The 19233-nt window shown below is 42.7% G+C and overlaps 1 protein-coding gene across 2 annotated transcripts in view; it reads left to right on the top strand.

The window, feature by feature from the left end:
- The first annotated feature begins 4436 nt into the window (after positions 1–4436).
- B3GALNT2 (beta-1,3-N-acetylgalactosaminyltransferase 2) overlaps positions 4437–19233 on the top strand; it is a 27941-nt gene continuing 13144 nt past the window's right edge. For both annotated transcript variants that reach the window (XM_074863182.1, XM_074863180.1), the window contains exons 1-5: positions 4437–4640; positions 14551–14698; positions 16029–16129; positions 17247–17440; positions 18798–18893. In XM_074863182.1, the coding sequence (XP_074719283.1) occupies positions 4538–4640; positions 14551–14698; positions 16029–16129; positions 17247–17440; positions 18798–18893 (642 nt within the window). In that variant the 5' untranslated portion in view covers positions 4437–4537. The remainder of the gene's footprint in view (positions 4641–14550; positions 14699–16028; positions 16130–17246; positions 17441–18797; positions 18894–19233) is intronic.

The following is a 19233-nucleotide window of genomic DNA, read 5'->3' as shown; positions in this document are numbered from 1 at the left end:
AACTTTTGAGAAATTATTATTTTAGCTGGAACTTACCAAATATTGCAGTGTGAAGCAGGTCATTGTCACTGCAACCCTCAGCCCAAAGAAACAAAGTGTGGAATAGCTTCAAGAGAGTCCATTCTTCAACAGGGAAGCACTGGGCAGCCTTAACAAAAAAGAAAATTCAGTGCAACTCATGATACCCCATAGTTCTCTAGGTTCAGACTTTCTTACAGATCCCAGCTATGGGCTGTTTTATGATCAACTGGTATGAAGGGTTTGCAAGATTAAGTTCTGTTGCAACCATGCCTTCAAGCATTTAACCACTGTGATGGAAAGAGTCAAATCAATGTGGTTTCTCTAAAGGAAATACTGCCTCCTTGACCTTTTTTAGTTCCTTGAATCTCTTAATAAAGGAGAACATAGAGTAGAATTGGTAGTCATACCCTATCTGGATTTTTTTCAAGTGACTAGTAAGTCTCCCTTCAGAGACCATTAAGGATAATAGCCATGGGCAAAATCTTGTTAGATTCTTGCCTCCATTCAGTGTACAAATGAGCACAGGCCTCACGCCACATCGGCTGCGTGCTGCGTGCTACCCAAAGATTTCTAATAGCATCTCTCTCATGCTTGTCCATCACGGTCCTTAGAGCTGGCTGGTCACATACCACTGACTTTTCTTTGCTGCTGCTAATGATATGAACTGGCAGGCCCGTCGGCAAGACAGCCTGTTTTTCAGAGATCAGTTTTTGCAGGATTCCTTTGTCTGTCCTCAGGAGACCCCAGCGACACTGATGGCATTAATAGCCCAAGCCGAGGAACCTGGGAATTCCTCTGCATCTGCACTTCATCTGGATCAGAAAGCCAAAAAGGGAGGCACGGAGCCATCTCTTCTGTTTGAGAAAATAAGCAAAATCTATTTCTTCTAAATATCCTAAGGAAGATAAGGAAAAGATTGATAATTCCTCAATACAGACAGTGAATCTGTTTAGGTTATGAACACCAGAAAAAAAAAAAAAGACATACTCTTGGGATGCAAATTTACAACCCTGTAAACTCTAATAAAATCCTTTGTACCCTGATTTGTAATATCTTTTAATATTTTTTCTTTAAATAACTGAAGGCACAATGATTTTGTGAAATGTAATATCTCAGTATTACTGCAAGGTGTGGAGAAAGTTAAGCCCCAAATCCCTAGAATGGAATCTCCTTCCTCTGCTTTCAGATGGAACAGACAGAGATCAATATAACACACAAATCCCTGGGGATGAACTCTGCTAAAACACACACAGCTCTACCCTGCTTCTTGCTCTTCTCATCTGCAGCTAGTGTCCTAAAAAAACCCGAGTCACCCACTTGGGGCAATAATTAGGCGAGCAAACATCAAAAAACCAATTGCTACAGACTGGCTGTGGTACATCACTACAGCTCTGGTATCCATCATGTCTTCTCTGTCTCAGACAAGAGATGCTTATCCAGAGGCATTATGCAAATTTAACAGAAGCATCTTAAATTTGCAAGCAGACTGGAGACTAAAATTTGTGTCTCTTCTATCTCCAGGTCTTGTGCCCAACATGTTGTGCCTGTACTATACTTTATGTGCCAGAGGTACCATCTGAGTCTGTAATGTCAGAAGAGTAAATCTGTTCAGAAAGCACAGAATGAAAATGGTGCATTTTTGAACAAATGATACCTAGAATTGGCATAACCCAAATCAAAATTTTCTGTCTTCCAGGAAAATAATTTAATGTTATCTAGAAGTTATATTCCAGATCTGTTTGGGTTTTCATAGTGTATATATTCATGATTCTTAAATCTCTGGAAAAGTCTCATTTTTATACAGGCCAAGACGTTTCAGAAAGTGTGCTTAAAACTCGGTGCCTTGAATTCATGTTTAGACACTCTAATATCAGCTTGCTTCCCCAAAATACTAGGCCTCATAAAAGCCCTCAAGAATGCAAACTGAAACTGCTTTGCTAATGGGAACTTCTGAAAACCGGGTTAATGGTTGTGATGTGCGATTATGAAAAGGAATGTTAAAAGGTGAGAGGTCAGCTTTGTTAGGAACACTGTAGAACCAAATGATTAATTGTTAGGATAATGGTAGAAACAAAAACCTTGAAACAATCTGCTATTGTATATGCATGACAAAAAGCAGGAGCCTAGGTAGGATTAATGGGAAGTAGAGACAACGAGCTGTGACAACCTGCCTATGCCTGCCGAATTCGGAGGAGACTAGGTAAAAGGTAATTCCGGCCACCAACCCATTGACCAACCCAGTGACTCTAATCACACCCCAGACTCAAGAGGGCGGAGAGGGCAAACTAGGCATGCGTGCTAATTTACATGCTAAACGTAGAGATTATGACCAATCACTTAGTAGAATATTAATACATATGTATCAGTGTATTGCACATGTAAGAATTGTGCATATGAATAATTGTAGTTTTGGGGACCATGGTGTGCTGTCTTGGGACAGGCACCCGTGCATGCACATTCACGGGTAATAAAGGAAAAATACCTCCATCCTGTGTGTGAGTTGGGCATCTGCACACCGGGTGATGAACCCCTGCTTTTGGGACAACAGTTGGGTGTGATCATCTCATGATGTACACACAGGTGCACACTGTCAGTGTCATACCCAGCGTGAGAAGGCTTGCATCTTCTACAGTTGATGAAGTTGGGAGGCTTAGGTTAAATCTTTGGCTTTAAAAATCTTGCAGAGAGTGTGATAGAAAATAGAATTGTGTCCTCTGTTTTGTCTGCAAGGAAGTAATCACTCCCAGACATGTTTATAAGATCGATCCCCATCAGTTTACCTGGCCTGGGAAGAGAACATAACATACTGACTACAAGGAATACGGGTAAGTGTACAGTAATATTAGCAGTTGGACCAGGTATTATTTCTGCAGCTGAACCTGCTGAAAGGCAAGTTACATTTAAATGTTTTTGTGTGTAAATGCTTTCCCTAGTACTGTTATTTGCTGGCAAGTACATACTCGATTGCATATTAAATACTGTAGGTGTGCAAACAAACTAAAGTTGATGTATTTCCAACATATTTTCCTTTTGCTGTTTAAACCCAATATATAAAGGTTAAAGTCGATGGTTTTCCTTCTAATCTCTCACTCCAGTTGATGAAAAATGAATCTTAATTAAGCTGTTTGACAGGACTTTAAGCATTTTCCAATCACTTTTCACGGCTTGGGGATTTTAAAAAACAGAATTTAGTCTTCTTTTTGTAAAAACTCAATCCTCTCTTTCAATTACGCTTCATACGTATCAGGTTCTATTACTAAATTACGTGTTTCTGATACAATAGCATCAGTAAGCGTTCATTTAAGCCTTACAGCTATCACACACAAACTTCTAGTTTATACATTAACTTCTGAGAAGCCTCTACTTATTTATCCACATCACTTTTTTGGGTAGATTCCCCCTAGTCCAAGGAAACACTTCTCTTTGTTATCTGTCTTCAGAGGGACCAGAGACAAGTAACTAACTTCTCAAGGTGCCGATAATCTTGCGCTCTCCTCCATCCAACCCTGTGTAAACCTGTTTAGTCAGCAGGCGTTCTGCAGGTGGTTGCCCTCTTGGCGGGTCAGTCCCTCGCTACCCGACTTCTCAAAGTGGTGGCTGTAGGTGAGGTGCAAAGCTGAGCTTGGACTGTTGACATCTCGTAACATACCTCTGCGGGAACAGGAATGCTACCAGCGATTCTTGGCCTCGATCCAGTCGCAGTTAAGGACACTGATTGTCTAACCCCCCTCCCCTGGAATTTCAGTCAAGCGACATGTTCCCTGCTGGAATAAAACACCCCAGAAACAGCTTGCCATGCCGTTGCAGTTCTTCGCCAAAGCGAAGCACTCTCTCCGCCTTGTTGGATTAGTAAAGGACTGTTCTGGAAAGCTATTTTGTTACTATAGCACGCCTTTTTGAAGGGGCATTCAGCAGACAATCGTAGTGTTGCACGAACAGCGATTAACGGGGGAAGGGTCTCCTCACAGCCGGTGCCCCGGCCCCGGCCGGGCCGCGCTGCACCGCACGGGGCCCGCGGGCAGGGCCCTCCCGGCGACTGGGGCCCACGGGCAGCGCGGCCGGTCACAGCGGCAGCCCCGCGGCTCCCCTGGGGGAGCACCCCGCGGGATAACGCGCTGCTACCGCCCCCGGCGACCCTCCCCCGCCGCCCGCGCTGCGCTGCCCAGCGTGAGGTAACCCCCTGCTCCCGCGGCACTGCCCCGCGGGGGAGGACGCCCGCCCCGCTCCGCTCTCCCCGCCGAGCGCGGCAGCCACGGCCCCGCTCGCCTCAGCCCGCCGGGGCCGCCCCGCGGCATTGTGGGGGCTGTAGGCGGCCGCCGCCGCCGCCCGCGCCGCCGCTGCCCGCCGGGGCCGGGGCGGGACTGCAGCTCCCGGCGGCCGCGGGGCAGCGGAGCCCGGCCCGGCCGAGCGGCGGCGGTGGCAGCGGCGCGGGGAGGAGCCGCGGGCGGCCGACTCGGCCCGTCGCCGCTGGGAGAGGCCGGCGCGGAGGGGAAGGGGCCGGCTGCGGCGGCGGCCAATGCGAAACTGGCTGGTGCTGCTGTGCCCCTGTGCGGTCGGGGTCGCGCTGCACCTCTGGCTGCTGCTCGGCTGCCCCGGCGGCCCCGGGAGGCACCCGGCAGGTAGGGGAGGGGCGGGGCGGGCGGCGGGGGCTGCCCGGGCGCGGGCACCGTGGGCCGGCAGGGCTCCCCCACCCCCGGGGGCCCGGCGAGGAGGGGCAGGGGGCAGCGGGGCGGCCGCGGGGCGAGGAGCCGGGGAAGGGGCGCGCTGTGGCCGTTAAACGGGCGGGGCCGGCGGCTCCGGCGTTTCTGTGGCTGTGGGCAGCGCTTCTGCCGGCGGGTCTGCCAGCCGGCGGCCGGGCGAGGGGGGCTCGGGGGTCGGCCCGCCGGGGCAGAGCGCCGGGAGCGCCTGCGTGGGTTCCTGGGGCCGTAGCCCCGCGTTCCTTGGGGCTGCGGCCAGCGGCGCCGGCGCCGCGATTGAAACTGGAGATACCGGCGGCTGTACGCGGTCGTGGAGGGTGCTCTGCACCGCCCCGTGGGGCGGCAGCCCCCCCCGAACGCCTCCTGCGCCATGGGTGCGCTCCCGCTCCCACCGAGGAGCGTGGGGAAGCGATGCCCGCCGGCTTCGCGTGTGTCGCGTCATTCCCGCTGCTAGGAATAGCCCTTTGTGCTGTGCCGTGTTTGCCACAGACGCCTTTAAAAGCTCTGCGGTGCGAAAAGCTGTTCCTGGGGTGGGGTATGAGCCAACACGAGTGGAATCACACCCCTGAGGGCTTATGCTGTGCTCCTCGTGAAAGGAGTTGTAGTTTTCAGGCCGCAAATGTGTGTGCCTGGTAGAAACGGGCATCTGTAGGAACAAACTTTTGTCAGCTACCCATAGGTACTGTTTGAGAACGTTAAGAAATGCTCTACGAGACATCTGAAACGATAAAGAAAAAATGGTGTTTTTTTACTTGAGATCTGCTTAGAACTCAGTTTATCAACCCAGTAGCCTGTTCACCAACAAACCCACGCTTTGCAACTGGTGCCTGTTCCCTGTGCAGAGTGTACACAGCTGTGGGGAAACGGGAGTCTGCTGCTTTCCAGTGGTAATTAATAAAGCAGGTGTGAAAGGAGCAAGGTCAGTGCGTTTGCGTAGTCTGAAGGCCGCAGAGTTGTATGGCTCTGTCTGTGTCTGCTTTCTGGCCGTTGCGCACTTGAATTATAAAAGAACGGGAGTTCTAGTTGTTAGCCTGAAGTGTGTTTGAATTGTCTGGTTGGTTTTGTTCCTCAGCTTCCACGGTGCTGCTTTTGTAGCTTCAGTGTGTTAATTTGGAGTTGGAAGTGGCAATGTGGAATCTCATGATGACCTTTCCTGCAGAAATCTTTTCCACTAGCAAATGTTTCTAAAGAAAATCCAGAAGTTTCTCAGTTGGGGAGGGAAGGAAGAAGTTCTGCTCTTCAGAGATTCACTGTTTCAAGCAGTTATTATTGGAGTTTGTGTTTGTTGCTGTGACACTATGTTGCACTGGATAGTGTTAGGATAACTAAGATTAAAAAAAGCTGTTATTTTTTAATACTGGAAAAGTAAGTGTGCACTTTGTTTCTTCAAGGATTATTTAGTTGTATTCACACTGAGGAGAGAAAAACCAATGCCTCTTGCAGAGAGAACTTCCATCATCAGTAGGAGAAGGCTCAATACTGTACATGCACAGCCTCTTTGTAGGCCTGATCCTTGCATGATAATTTAAGGAAGAGTCTGCCTCTTCACCTTCCTAGTATCGTGAAATGAACAAGCTGGAGGTATGGCTGCCTTGGCAGACGAAAGAAGGATGAGCTAAGGGACCTCCTTTATCTCTGATGTCTTATGTGTTATATTTTTTAATTATTCAGAGTGTTTTAGGAACATAGACAAGAGTAAGAAATGTCCCTATTTATTAAAAGGCTTCTTGAATCTGAAACTATTTAAGAGGATCTGGTACTGCCTGATAAAGCCAGTCTTGTTTGATTTGATTATTGAGTAATCTTTTTTTTTTTTTCCTTGTTTACTGCTCCGGCTGCTCTTTATTACCTACTACCTGGCATCACTGGTATGAATAAAAATTAAATCTGATCATGGGACAGTGTTTTACAATAGCTGTGACATAAAAATGCATTATTTGTGTGTTCTTTGGTATTTGTGTGTGGTGTCTCAACAGTTGCAAAATCGGCTACCAGTGGAAGTCAAAGGCAGAGTGAACAGCAGTTCCTTTTTTTTTTTGAGGACTTTAATTTCCCTCTCAGTAGTCATCGTGTACACGTACACACACAAACAGAAATTTGTTAAAAATGTTGGTAACCTGTTTTAGTGATTATTTACCTTGACATCATTGACTCACTAACACAAGACTGGAATAGAAATCTCCGGCCATCAATTCTGTTTTCTTTTTCTAATAAGCAACTCTTGATCTCTGTCTTAAAATGGCAGCTGGGCAGCCTGCATTTATTTAGTGAAAGGTTGGGGTGGATTTTTGTTTGTTCATTTGAATTCCTAGCAGTCTTAGGCAGAGGCTTTTCAGGAGCTTGCTGTCCTGATTAAAAATGTTTTCTCATTTCTGGCCTAAACTTACTTGCAACTGGTTTATGCCCTTCTGTTCTTAAGCATTTCAGTTAAAAGGGCCTTTCTGCTCCCTCAACTACACCTCCATCGTGTAACCATAGAGATCAAAGGTATCTATCTGTTTTAAACCTTTGGTTTTTTAAGCTGAGCGAATCAGGTACTTCTACTGGCAAAATAGGCTTTCCATTTCTGGAAAGCAGTTAATATTTGTTGTGCATAGGTCGGATGACTTTAAATGTAAACAGTGTTCCAGTCTTCACTCATTCCATCTACTTCTCGTCCTGTATTGGAAGTACCTCCTTTAATGAAACCTTCTTCTCAACTAACCCGTGTGAAAGGCCTGTAGTCTGCCTGTATGCTTTGGCCCTTGGTTATGTCTCTCCCTGTTCAATATTCTGACTTCCTCTGTGTTCACGATCACCTTCACCTTGGTGTCACAGAAGGTAAAGTAACTTCTTGTAGGCAGTACTCATTAATTGGAAAAAAATAAATAGGATCAGTTCCGAGACCAGAGGCACTGGCCTTTGCTTTAGTGTCCTGACTTTGATGGCTCCCTGCTTTCTTCTTGTTCATCAGTTAACAGGACTGTGATTCACACTTCTGAGCAAGACTCGTGCAAGAATATGCTTTTGGGTTTAATTGAAGCCCTTGTCTAACTGGTTACAAACAAGTGCTATCCAAAGGAAGTTGGTGGGTAGGAAGCTTTAGTTAATTTTTGTAAAAATCTTAGATAAATGCTAATTATAAAATGACCTCAGAAACTTGAGAAAGAACAGACAGACCTGCTTTTAGCACTCCAGGTGGATTCCTTGCTAATTGTGTGTTTTAATTGATGGCACCAGTCTTATTGAGTAGGAAATTACTCACTGTAGGGCTTCAGTTACAGTGCCTAATCAGAAAGCCCCACACATTCAATGTAATATGCTGATACTTTGCTGATGCTAATGCCCTTTAAGACGTTATTCCTGCTACATTTCTGGGGGTGTGTGGCAGCAAAGAATTGGCCCTTTTGGTTTTGTTAGTCAATCTTTTACTAGTGAATAATTATGCAACAGATTAAAAACCACCATTTTCTAGAAACTGCTTGTATGCCATCTGTTGTCCTGTGGTTCAGCATGTACTTCTTCAGGCAGTGGCCTGATGGATCCGTATACAGGGCTGGTCAGGCTGGCGTTTAGTGATCTGCCCTGCAGAATTAGGGCTGTCGTCCTCATGGACTAGCCTGTGTATGTGACAGGTGAGAGAGAGGGAGGGAGAGCTTAACCTGCTTTTGGCTTTTCAGTACTGAAATAACAAAATGTAGAAACGACGTCTGAGGTTATGAGTGATGCCATCCTCTGTGAGGAGAAATTCTGCCAAAATGCGATACTTTCTTAAGCAAAGATGTTGTCTGAAATCTGTTAAGCCTGTCTGTCAGGGTGTAGTATGCTTGGTCACAAAGTTATTTCATCTTTTATAGGCATGTAAAGACTAATAGGCTTCTGGCCTTGGAAATTGAAACCTTCCATCAACAGGTCAGGTTTGGCATTGATAGCTGTTCAGTTCTGCCTAAAATGTCAGTTGTTTCCCAGCCTTCATCTATGAGATCTTACTGTATAACATTGTTCTCTGGGGATGCGCCATCTCCAATGAAAACAATCCCCTCACCTTTGATGGGCATAAAATAATTGACAAAGAATCCACAATAAAACTGACAGTATTTTCCAATTGCATTGGGATTTTTTTTTAGTTTGCGGTTATTCTGTGGACTGATGTCTGAGACATTGCAAACTACTAATGAGCAGCACTGGAGTTGCATTTTGTGTTTTGGCATTGGAGCAAGGGGCAAAGAGTACCAGTTCTGCCAGTGTTGGAGAGCAAGGTTTGTGGTTGAAGGAAGCTCTTTATCAGTTGTCTTCTAAATTGCCCACTGAGTAGAACAGCCAGAAGGGAGCAAGTAGCTTTCCCAGGGAGCAGGCTTTTGTTCCATGGCATCAGGGATTGGTAACAGCTTTTCAAAGTTAAAGGTGCTGTGCTCCCCCTGCCCTGTGTCTGTCTGTCTGTCTGTTGTGTCCCCCCACCCCCTCCACCCCCCGAAAAAAAAAAAAAAGACATCAGGATTTGCTTTATTCGTTTTGTGTCTACGCTTCTGATGTTTTGGCCATTGTTCCCAGATTTGTCTAGAAGTGTTCAAATGCTGTATCATTAATGGTGTTCAGAGCACCATCATCCCACCGGTATTACTACTGTCACTTTGCAGCTCAGAAGGACCCTGCTGTCCTGTTTCTTTAAGGGAATGCTGTTGATGTTAAAAAAAAAAAAAAAGATAACTGCCTACAGAGGTTTTCCTGTTTGAATCTGTAAAGCTTGTTTAAAAGCTTGTCTAAAGGCTTGTCTGTCTCAAGGAGTACTGTGCTCCTGCAGAAACCAGGGGTGCACATCTTGGCGATTTTTAGCTCTGGTATAAAATAGGTACTGCAGGGGGGTCATGTAGCGCTGCTTGCAGGGAAACGTGTAATGCAGATGAGCTATAGCAGATTAAGTGAAGAAGATTAGAGGGGGGAAAAGAGCTGCTTTTGCTCTTTGGTTTGTTCTTTTTCTGCAACTGTCAGCATTCTGTGAATACAAACCTTTATATTCGGTTAATTCCTTCCTTCGTGTGTGTTTGGATCTTTCACAAAGCAGCACAGAAGAAAAAGGCATTAAAAAACAGGAATATGGTTGCAAAGTTGCAAGAATGAGCAGAGATAACAACCTGGAATGGGAGGGGGTGGTATTGGAGGGGTGTTGTTCCTTTTTAGTCTTACTTTATGAAGTGGATTAGTTGAGAATATTCTAAATAACTTCTGCCTGACCTACTTAGTTCCATTCCTCGATCCTTTTTTAAAAAAAAAAAAAACAAAACCTGTGTGGGTAGCAGAAGAGACAAAGCCCAGGCTTCTGTGGAGCTTACTTATTCTAGCAGTCTCCAGTGGAGGTTCTCTGGTGCCTGATAGTGCAGGTAAGCCTACACTGCTGTGTTTCTCAGTGCAGTCACTAACAATGAGTCTTTCTCTGTCCAGTCCAGTTTCATGAAACATGGGAACTTAATCACTTTGGGGACTGCACACTATGTCAAACTTGACTGAAAATGGCTGGCAAATTTAGTAGTTGGTAGGGGACTCATCAGTAGAGATACATGCAGCAAGATCATATTTACCTTGTTTGTTGACAAAATCAAGCTAAATGATCTCTTAATCTTTTCATCTCCTTATAATGACAGTAAATATAATTAACAGCTTAACTTGACATTTTACTTGCGAATCAGTCTCACAGGAAGAAGAGATGCATGTTAATCTTTGTAGTTTGGGATTCTGAAAAACTTCAAGAGCTGTTGACTGCTGTGGAGGTGGTTAAAGTCTGACTAGGGCCAGCACACTGCCTGTCATCAGTGACTTCTTCCTGTGGCCAAGTCAGCAGGAGACACACACTTCTTTAGCCTTGTCTTCTAAGGGCACAGCTTTGTCCTCTATAGATGCACTTGTTTACCTTTCCCTGTGTCTCTCCCTAACTTTGATCTGTTGGTAGTTCTCAGTCAAGTTTGACAGACAGGTGGAGGTCTGTTTCATGAAAATTGGTAACTGAGAATCCTGTGAAAGCTTACTGCAGCTCATACTGTAAGAAAAACTGTACTAATAGAAATACATGTATGGTCATATATCAGAATTGTGTGGGAGCCTGTCCTTACAAGTATCACAGCCCACAAAGGCTTCGGTAAGTAGAAGCGTGTTATTAACCATGTGACACAAGACTCTGGCAGACTGGACTTCAGTAGCCTTAGAGCCTACAGAAGTACCTCGTAGAGTTGCTGTACAGAGTTATACGGATCTCAGCAGCTGAGAGAGGGCTGCTTCCTTTCAGGTTTTTGTAGTTTTTGCTGAGGGTTAACAGCCTTGAGCAAAACAGCAAAGTGAAAGCAATTTTGTGCCTGATGCTAAAGGGTAGGCATTTGGCTGTGTCTGTTCCACTGAGAAGTCTTGGGCTGCGTGATGCAACTGAGATGCAGATTTAAGACAGTAAGAAGTCAAAAGCAAGGGAACTAGTTATAGGGTGAGCTTTGTATTGGAAAGGCTTCCTCTGCTCCTGCATCCCTTTGGTTAGCAACACTTTTAGGGTTTATTGTGGAATGTGATATATAGCTTTTTTCTTTTTACACCCACCCCCCCACCCCGCCCTTTCACAAACCACAGAATTGACAGGGGTGTTTTTGTCTTTGTAATTGGAAAACTTCAAGGCTTAACTATCTTGCAGAACCAGTTCAAGGTATGAGTGATATAATATGTATTTTTTAAGCCTATTACCAATACTTAAAAATTTTGCCTAAGAATGCACAAAAATAGAACACGAGATAAGTAAGTTTGGTCCCCAGTGGCACGTATTGATTGCTTGTATAAATTGTTATTATTGAATTGGAGGTCAGCAATGTTTTCTCTTAAATTATGCTGGATCAGAGCATATATATGCACATATCTGAATTATTCTTATAAATTAATAATAGCCTTAGTCTTTTTTTCTCCCCTGTGCCTCTCACTTTATCTCCCATTTGTTTAATAGTGCTAGTTCAGAGAGAGACATAGGAATCACTTTTCCTGAAAGTTTAGCAAGTGTTATTCCTACTTTTCCATAGGAAGTAGAAACCTTTGCCAACAAGCAGAGAGCTTATTCATTAGGTTTTTGTGAAGGTAAGCTTGCTTTTTTTTTTTTTTCCATTTTCAGTGGTTTTAAAAGTAAAATGGCATAACCCTTGAGACAGAGAAGACAATCTTCTGAATGTAGACTGCTGTAACGTTACCTTACTAAGCCTGAAGATGGCCTAAAACAAGAAAGAGCTGTCTGTTCTAAAAGCAGTAGGATATCAATTCTGAAGCATTTGTGATGTTAATGTTGTTCCCACGTGAAGGGTTTACAAGGAAAAGCTTTGCTCATTTTAAAATATAAACTAATTAAAAGTATGTATATTTGATTTGAGTATCTTATTTTTAGGTTTGTTTTTTTTAAATTGATTTAAGCCAATTTATGCTATTCTGAGTCAAGTCACCCCATAGACTTCTACTCTTAGTTTTATTTTTTCTTTAATTTTAACTTAATGAAATGATTCTGCCTCTAATTAAAAGTGATATCTTAAAAAACAAATCTGTGTAAACAATACCTTAAGTGCAGTATACAAACATGTTAGTCCTCCTGTGAGATTTATATCAGAAGGCTTGTGGGTAAGGCTGCAGAGGCTGTTTAAAGAATAATCAAAGGATGGAAGAAGAACACAGAAAGAAAAGGAATGTATGAGGAGGAATTATGAGACTACAGAGGAATTTGCTATAATGTTGTGGTCTTACAAGCTTGTGGCTGTTTCATGTACCTCTGCTGTCATGGACACCTGGTGGATCTTGGCTCTGTAATGACCTCTGAAGACATACAGACCCTCTGGATAGTTGGTATTTACCAGCGTAAAGGAAAACTAAAATTGTATTTGGATTGAGCAATGTGTTTGTTTTACAAGTTTCTTCAGATGTTATATAGGGCAGTAGGTTTGTTGCTCTGTCAGCAAACAAATCATATTCCTGAACCTTGCCACCTACTCCATGTATGGTTGTTATAAGAGATGTAACAGTTGAGTTTGGTGAAAAACCAAGGAGGGGAACTAGTAACTTGCTGCTTGGGTTTTTAAGTTGTTCTGAGCATAAGCTGATGTAAACTTCTCTTAATAGGTTAATGTTCAGCTTAACTTATTGATAAGCTTGTAGCAGTTGTCAGTATGGATTCATTTAAATAGCTGTGGAACTTAACCTTTTTCTAGAAAATCAGTGTTTGCATGCTTAGAATTGAAATATTTAATGGGAAACAGACTTGGAAAGATTTGCTTGTGGAAACATCACTCTGCTTTCCCTGCTCTTGTACTGTTCTGAGAATCAGTTGCAGAGCACTGTTTTATTTGGCTTTGGGACTAGGGAGTCAGGTGCAAGACATTATCAATAGCCCCTAAAGCAAAAAAAAAAATGTTCTGAAATCTCTTGATGTTGATTCAGCACAGAGCAGAGCAAGACCAAGGTCTGTCCACTGCATGCTGCACACTGAAGATGGAATAACATACGGCTAGATGGATGCATGGTGTGATTTGGCACAGCAGTTCTTGTGGCGGGTGCTGTGAAGTCCTAAGTTAGTGAGCAGTTGTAACAAGACCCATCCATCTTCTCAGTTTCGAAGTGGAGAAAGGGAATGCTGGTACAGGAGGTAGAATCTGGATTATAATTCAACTCTTTCTAGTGGGAGTACACAATATAGACTTGGCAATATTTTTGGTCTGTTTAAAATTAGATTTAAAAAAATCTTGTCTGTGTTGTATGCAGTAGTTTAGAGGGCCCTCACATTTACATTTGTTTTCTTTATCTGCAACCTAATGGAAAAAAAAGTGAAGTGAGAGGAAAGCAATCCTTTGCTAAAGCTAAATATAAATCTCTCTTAACTCTAGAATGTCTGATAAAGTAAAAATTCACTGGCTACTTGCCTCACTGTTTGCAGGCTCTAAGTCAGAGCTTCTCAGGTCTCTATCTGGTCATAATCTTGCTTGAAATCAAGTCCAGCTTTCATGATCTCTAAATTAAAACAGCGCAAGCTAAATCATGGATTACAAGTATTGGCGGTGACATCCAGCTATGAATAAAGCCAGAGCATTTCCCTGCATAGGAATGTAATACCCTATGTGAAGGCAGAGTGCCGTTCAACTTCAAAAGGTTAGAAACGATAGGCCTTGACATGCAAGATTGAAATGGTGAGGCAGAAAGGTAGTCCAGCAGTTTTAAAAAGAAGGGGTGAAATGGGCATATTTCTGAATCTGATGGGCCTTGTTTAAATACATTTTTTCCCTAGGTAGAATAATGGTGAATTCTAATAGTGAAGGCCTGGTACCAGTGATGACAAGCCTGCAGGCTGTAGGATAAATCATGCTGGAGGAGGTATCCGTGAGCAAGCAGAAGGCCCAGACTGTCTCAAGAGTTTTGCAGAGGGAACAGTAAGACCTTGTGTCTTGCCCACAAGGTTTCTGGTGGCTGATAGAAAAGAGAAGACCAGCAAGATCATGTTCTCAGGGGGCAGTTTGCTCATAAGACAGGCAGGCAAATATTTGAATGGAAGATGCTGTCAGTCAAAACCAAGGCTTATGTTCTTGCCTGCTTTGTGAGTCAGGTTCTTAGTTTTGTTTACGTGCAGTGACTTGCTTAGTTCATTGCAGTAATGTTTTCCTAGATTGCTAGTGAAAGTTTTGACATGTTGAAAATATTTCCCCGATTCTGAAACAAGAATGTAATAGTAGTTCTGTTGCTTGTTCTTAGTGTTTCAGGTTTCCAGTACTTTTGCTTTTGAGATGCCTTTTAATTATTGCTTGCAACTCTGGCTTGTGGTAATACACGAATATAATAAATCTTTGTTGCTTTATATTTCTAGGTCCACTGGCCTTCTTTCATCAGTGGAAGTTGAAACATTATGATGTTATTGTAGGTGTTCTGTCAGCTCGACATAATCATGAACTGCGCAGTGTTATAAGGAACACTTGGTTCAAGCACCTGAAACAACATCCTGCGCTAAGCCAACGGTAATCTCTAGTGTTTTGTAATTTGGGGCTTTGACAGGGAGAGAAGGCTATAATGCTTAAATATCTTGATTTAATACTCTTTTTTTAAAAAAAGTATTTGCTTTTTTTGCTTTATTTGTGAGCATCTTGTACTCTGATAATTTTTTTAATCTGCTTAGTAATATATAAGAATACTTCTGGGCTGTAACTATTTTTATATAAGGAATAAAATGTAATTGTTAGACTGTTAACTGCTGTTTGGTTTTGCAATTAGTTGCCACTGTTCATTAGCAATGTATAAGACTTTCCCTTTTTTCTGTTGCAATGTATACTTTGTATGGTATGTGACTTGAAATGCTTAGTAATCCAGGATACTTGAAAGCAGGCAGGTTCGCATTTGGTGAGAGAAGCACAAAAAACGTCTCACAATGGCCTCAGCTGTAAAGTTCAGGTTTATTTCCCACTGAACCAGGTGCACCACACTGCTGCAGTGTGAGTGACCTGCAGAACCCGTCCTGATTGCTGGCATAGACCTGACAGTCTACAGACAGCTCTGTTCTTGCTGAGAAAGTTCTGCTGCAGTTCATTCCTGGAAACATTGTCATCTTGATAGGCCTCACATCTTGGTACCTGCCTTGCGCTCCAAGCCATTTACCATCCACAAATTTGGTGCCAGCATGCAGTTTGGAGTGAAGCACAGCTACTTCAGTCATCTTGGAATGTGACCTTTCATAGCTTAGATGGAGTTCCAGGAGGATACTTAGCTGCTAGGTGAAAGACTAGGCTAAGGTTGATCCTCTCACTCTTCGTACTGCTTGTTGTCTCCTGACTGTGTCACAACCACGGCTGGGGCTGGGAAGAGTAGCCTGTTGTTTTGCTACAACCCAAAATTGAGACATTTCACTGTAACAGCTAGTCTGGAGTCCTCGTTCCTCCTTTGATGCTATGTGTCTTTTTTCTTATTATTATTTTTTTCATTGCCTTTTGAATGCAGAATATTTAAACAATCTTGAATTAAGTAACAAAGCCAGGCAGGGAAAGGCAGGTCTTCAGGATCCTTCAGTGTTGCCTTAGGTCTTTTTCTGTTTAGTGTGCTGGCTGTCTCGAATCCCATTCCTAGTTGCCAATCTTCCTGCGTCCTCATTATGAAATGTAAAATGCTAATGTGGGTTTGGACTTGAGCCCCTATAAGGGGATTCACGTGGTTGCTCTACATACAGACTCATTTCAGATTTTTAAGGGATTCAAAATTTTAATCTTGTGAAAGACAGGCTGTTCTGCTGAAAGAAGTTTATTGAAGATGAAGGGAGGAGGGAAGAGAACTGGTGTTAATAAAACCAAATTATTTTAGTGTCCTTGTGAAGTTTATAATAGGTGCGCATGGTTGTGCTGTGCCAGTGGAGGACAGAGAAGACCCCTACTCCTGCAAACTTCTGAACATCAGTAACCCAGGTATAGAAGTTAACTTCTAAACATTTTATGATCTGAACTAGACCTAATCATCTTTTCTGAGAGTAGCTCGGTGTGCTTAACTGAGACAGTCAGTCTTGAAAATAAATGCTGCCTAGAACTTGCTGTCTTAACAGTTGCATAATCTTCCTGTAAGTACCATGTGCAGGTATGAAAGGGAGGGATCTTTGGGGGTTGTGAAGGGGAGGCCGTTGACTTCTAATGGATTTGCATTTTCTTTGTGTCAGGGGACAGTCTCTCCCATATAACGTACATTTTTACTCGATCCCTGTGTAAAATCAAGTTAGCGAGAGCCGGAATGACCCGGTCTAGTGTCATATGTGAAGAAAGTAGCAAGGCACCCGAGTCTCAGTGCCAGATGGACTTCTCTGGTGACAAAAGTGAATTCTAAGCAAGTCTGGCTGATAGGTTTTTCAGATTCTGCTCCAGAGAGAGAACAATTAAGAGATGTACCATGGGGAAAAAACAAATTTCTGCCATACAAAAATTCCTAACGAAAATTGTAAATTCTTCCTGTCACCTTTTTTTTTCTATTTAATTTTTGCTCTTTGATTGCAAGTTAACTAAAGGACTGCTTGGCATGGAAGCCATGATTCATCATAAAATGAACGTTCTGTTGCTATCTCTTTGAATGGCAACATCCACTGCTTAACCAATCTCCCAAGAATAAATGGTACCTTAGGGCTTAGGGAGACAATAATGCCAAAAAGCAGGCAGCTGAATTAAGTGGAGGTCTATGCCATTTTGATACATGAATAATTATTTTAATATGCTAATATGCATATATTCATGCAGTCAAATAGCATTTTTGTCTTTACTGTGGATTTATTGTGTTTCTAGTCTTTTCCCTGTGGAGATGTAGGCATTGACTTGCAATTGCTGGTAGCCTGCAGATTGCTGCATCACTCTGAGTTTCTCCTTGCTGCAGTCTGCAGCCAGTTGTATTTGCTTCTCCTCCAGCATTTGATTATCCTTGTGCACTTGTGAGCTGTGCTAATTAATCAGAATGCTTTGCCTGTATCCAGTATGCTTTGTGTGTATCCAGTTCAAGAACTATGAAGTCTTCTCACGTTACCTCTGTCCTTTCTTTTTCCTACAGTTTTGAATCAGGAAATTGAAGCATTCAGTCTCCCTGAGGACGTACCTTCTGTGCTATCTGAAGACAGAATTGTCAGTGTGAACTTTCGTGTACTTTACCCCATTGTCATTACCAGTCTTGGGGTATTTTATGAGGCTGATGGGGTGGGATTCCAGAGGAACATCACTGTAAAACTGTACCAGGCAGAACATGAGGTAGAGTATTGTAGTTATCTTTTGCAAGTGAACTAAAGCATGTTGTCTCTTTATTGTGGATTAAGTTCTTACAGAAAGCAACATGCTGTGTGGATGATTTAGAAGTGAAGTACGTAACTGGCAAGCATGTGAATTATATTTTTCTTCTGTTGTGTTGTAAGTTCTTATTTCACATATATATACACACACATGCATCCCGGATGAGGAAAAGATGAAATTCACAAAGTGCTATGAGTTAATTTAAATGCCCTTTTAAAAGAGCATTTATATCTAATTCCAAGACACAATTTTGATTGCAGTTGAGTTGTATTGATAGGTATTAAGGAATAAAAAATAAATCGTTTGATATATTTAAAACACATACGCAGAAAGACAGACTTGGTGCCTTCAGGCAGAGAGGTGCAGGACAGCTGTAATTTTTTCTTGTCTGTCTTCTGGCAAGACATTTTGAGATTTCTAGAAACTGGTATTTACAGGTATTATTTACAGGTAGTAGTCAAACTTCAGTGATAATTCCCCCCATTCCCAAGCCATTATGGGTTTGATAGAATAGCTTAGCGCTAACCTGGAGGAAAAAAATCATTGAGCATAATTGTTGCATTTGGTACATTGTATTTATCTCTACCAATAACTTGATAGGCCAGTTTCAAGACTTCTGGCTATGCTACAGTAGAAAGAATTTTAAATCTGAGCTGATACAGACAATACACTTTTACAATATGAAAATGTGGCTTTTATGATCAACTTCCAAAGAGTTTGGTTTATAATAGCAAAAATAGTATACTAAAATAAGGTTTATGTTTGCTAAATGCTAGAATTCTAAACGTTGAGAGCCTAATAACTTGATCTGCATTAACTTTTTACTTCCAGTGAAGGAGAGAAGTTAGTATCATAGGAATGCTTGGGGACTGTTTTCTGAAGACTGGGCATGTGGCAGTGCAGCATCTTTGTCATTTGTTATCATCTAAGAGCCATTTGGTGGCCTCTGTAATATAGTAGCAATTAAGTTTTAGGGGTCAGCATCCTCAGTTGCAATTAATAGTAGTCAGCTATTTAAACAGAAGATAGAAAGTCTGTAGACTGGGAGATGAGTGAGTCTTCCAGATGATATGCACTGTTGGATGGATTCTAGCTGAACTTGCACTTTTGTTCCATTGTTGGTTGCTTCCATCATGCCAATCCAACCCTTGAATTCTATGGAGTCTGAGACTGTTCTGAGGAAAAAACTCCCACTAAGGTTTATACAACCAATAATCCTCTTTCCATTGTAACTAACTGAGATGATCAAGATTTGTATGATCTCACAGCACTTTTAATGTGTTTTGGTTTTTTTTTTTTCCTTTTCTGTGGTTCACAGGAAGCTCTCTTCAGTGCTCGCTTTAGTCCACCAAGCTGTGGAGTGCAAGTGAACAGATTGTGGTACAAGCCCGTAGAACAGTTCATTTTGCCAGAGGTATGTGCAGTATCAGAACTGCTTGAGAGACTGACTGATAAAACTGGTCTTTGCTTGAGGCAGAAAAGGGCAAGTGAAAACCTCTAGAATGTTAGTTGAGGGAATATGCTGAAATCCAGAATTTCTTTTTCACCATCTCATTATCACCAGTAATTATAAAGCAAAAGCCTGAAAAATAAAAATTGTTTAAAAAATTACATTGATGAATAGTAGCAATTTCAAAAACCTTTCCAGTTTCTGACTGAAAATTGTACCTTCTTCAATTCTGTGGGAGAGTTTACCAGAGAATGGGACACTTCTTTCTCCCTCCTGCTTTTTTAGACGTTAGTACACAAGATCG

This window comes from Strix uralensis, chromosome 3 (assembly GCF_047716275.1).
Source record: "Strix uralensis isolate ZFMK-TIS-50842 chromosome 3, bStrUra1, whole genome shotgun sequence".
In the NCBI taxonomy this organism is placed as follows: Eukaryota; Metazoa; Chordata; class Aves; order Strigiformes; family Strigidae; genus Strix; species Strix uralensis.
Note: the sequence above shows the minus strand (reverse complement) of the source record. Positions and strands in the feature narration are given on the sequence as shown.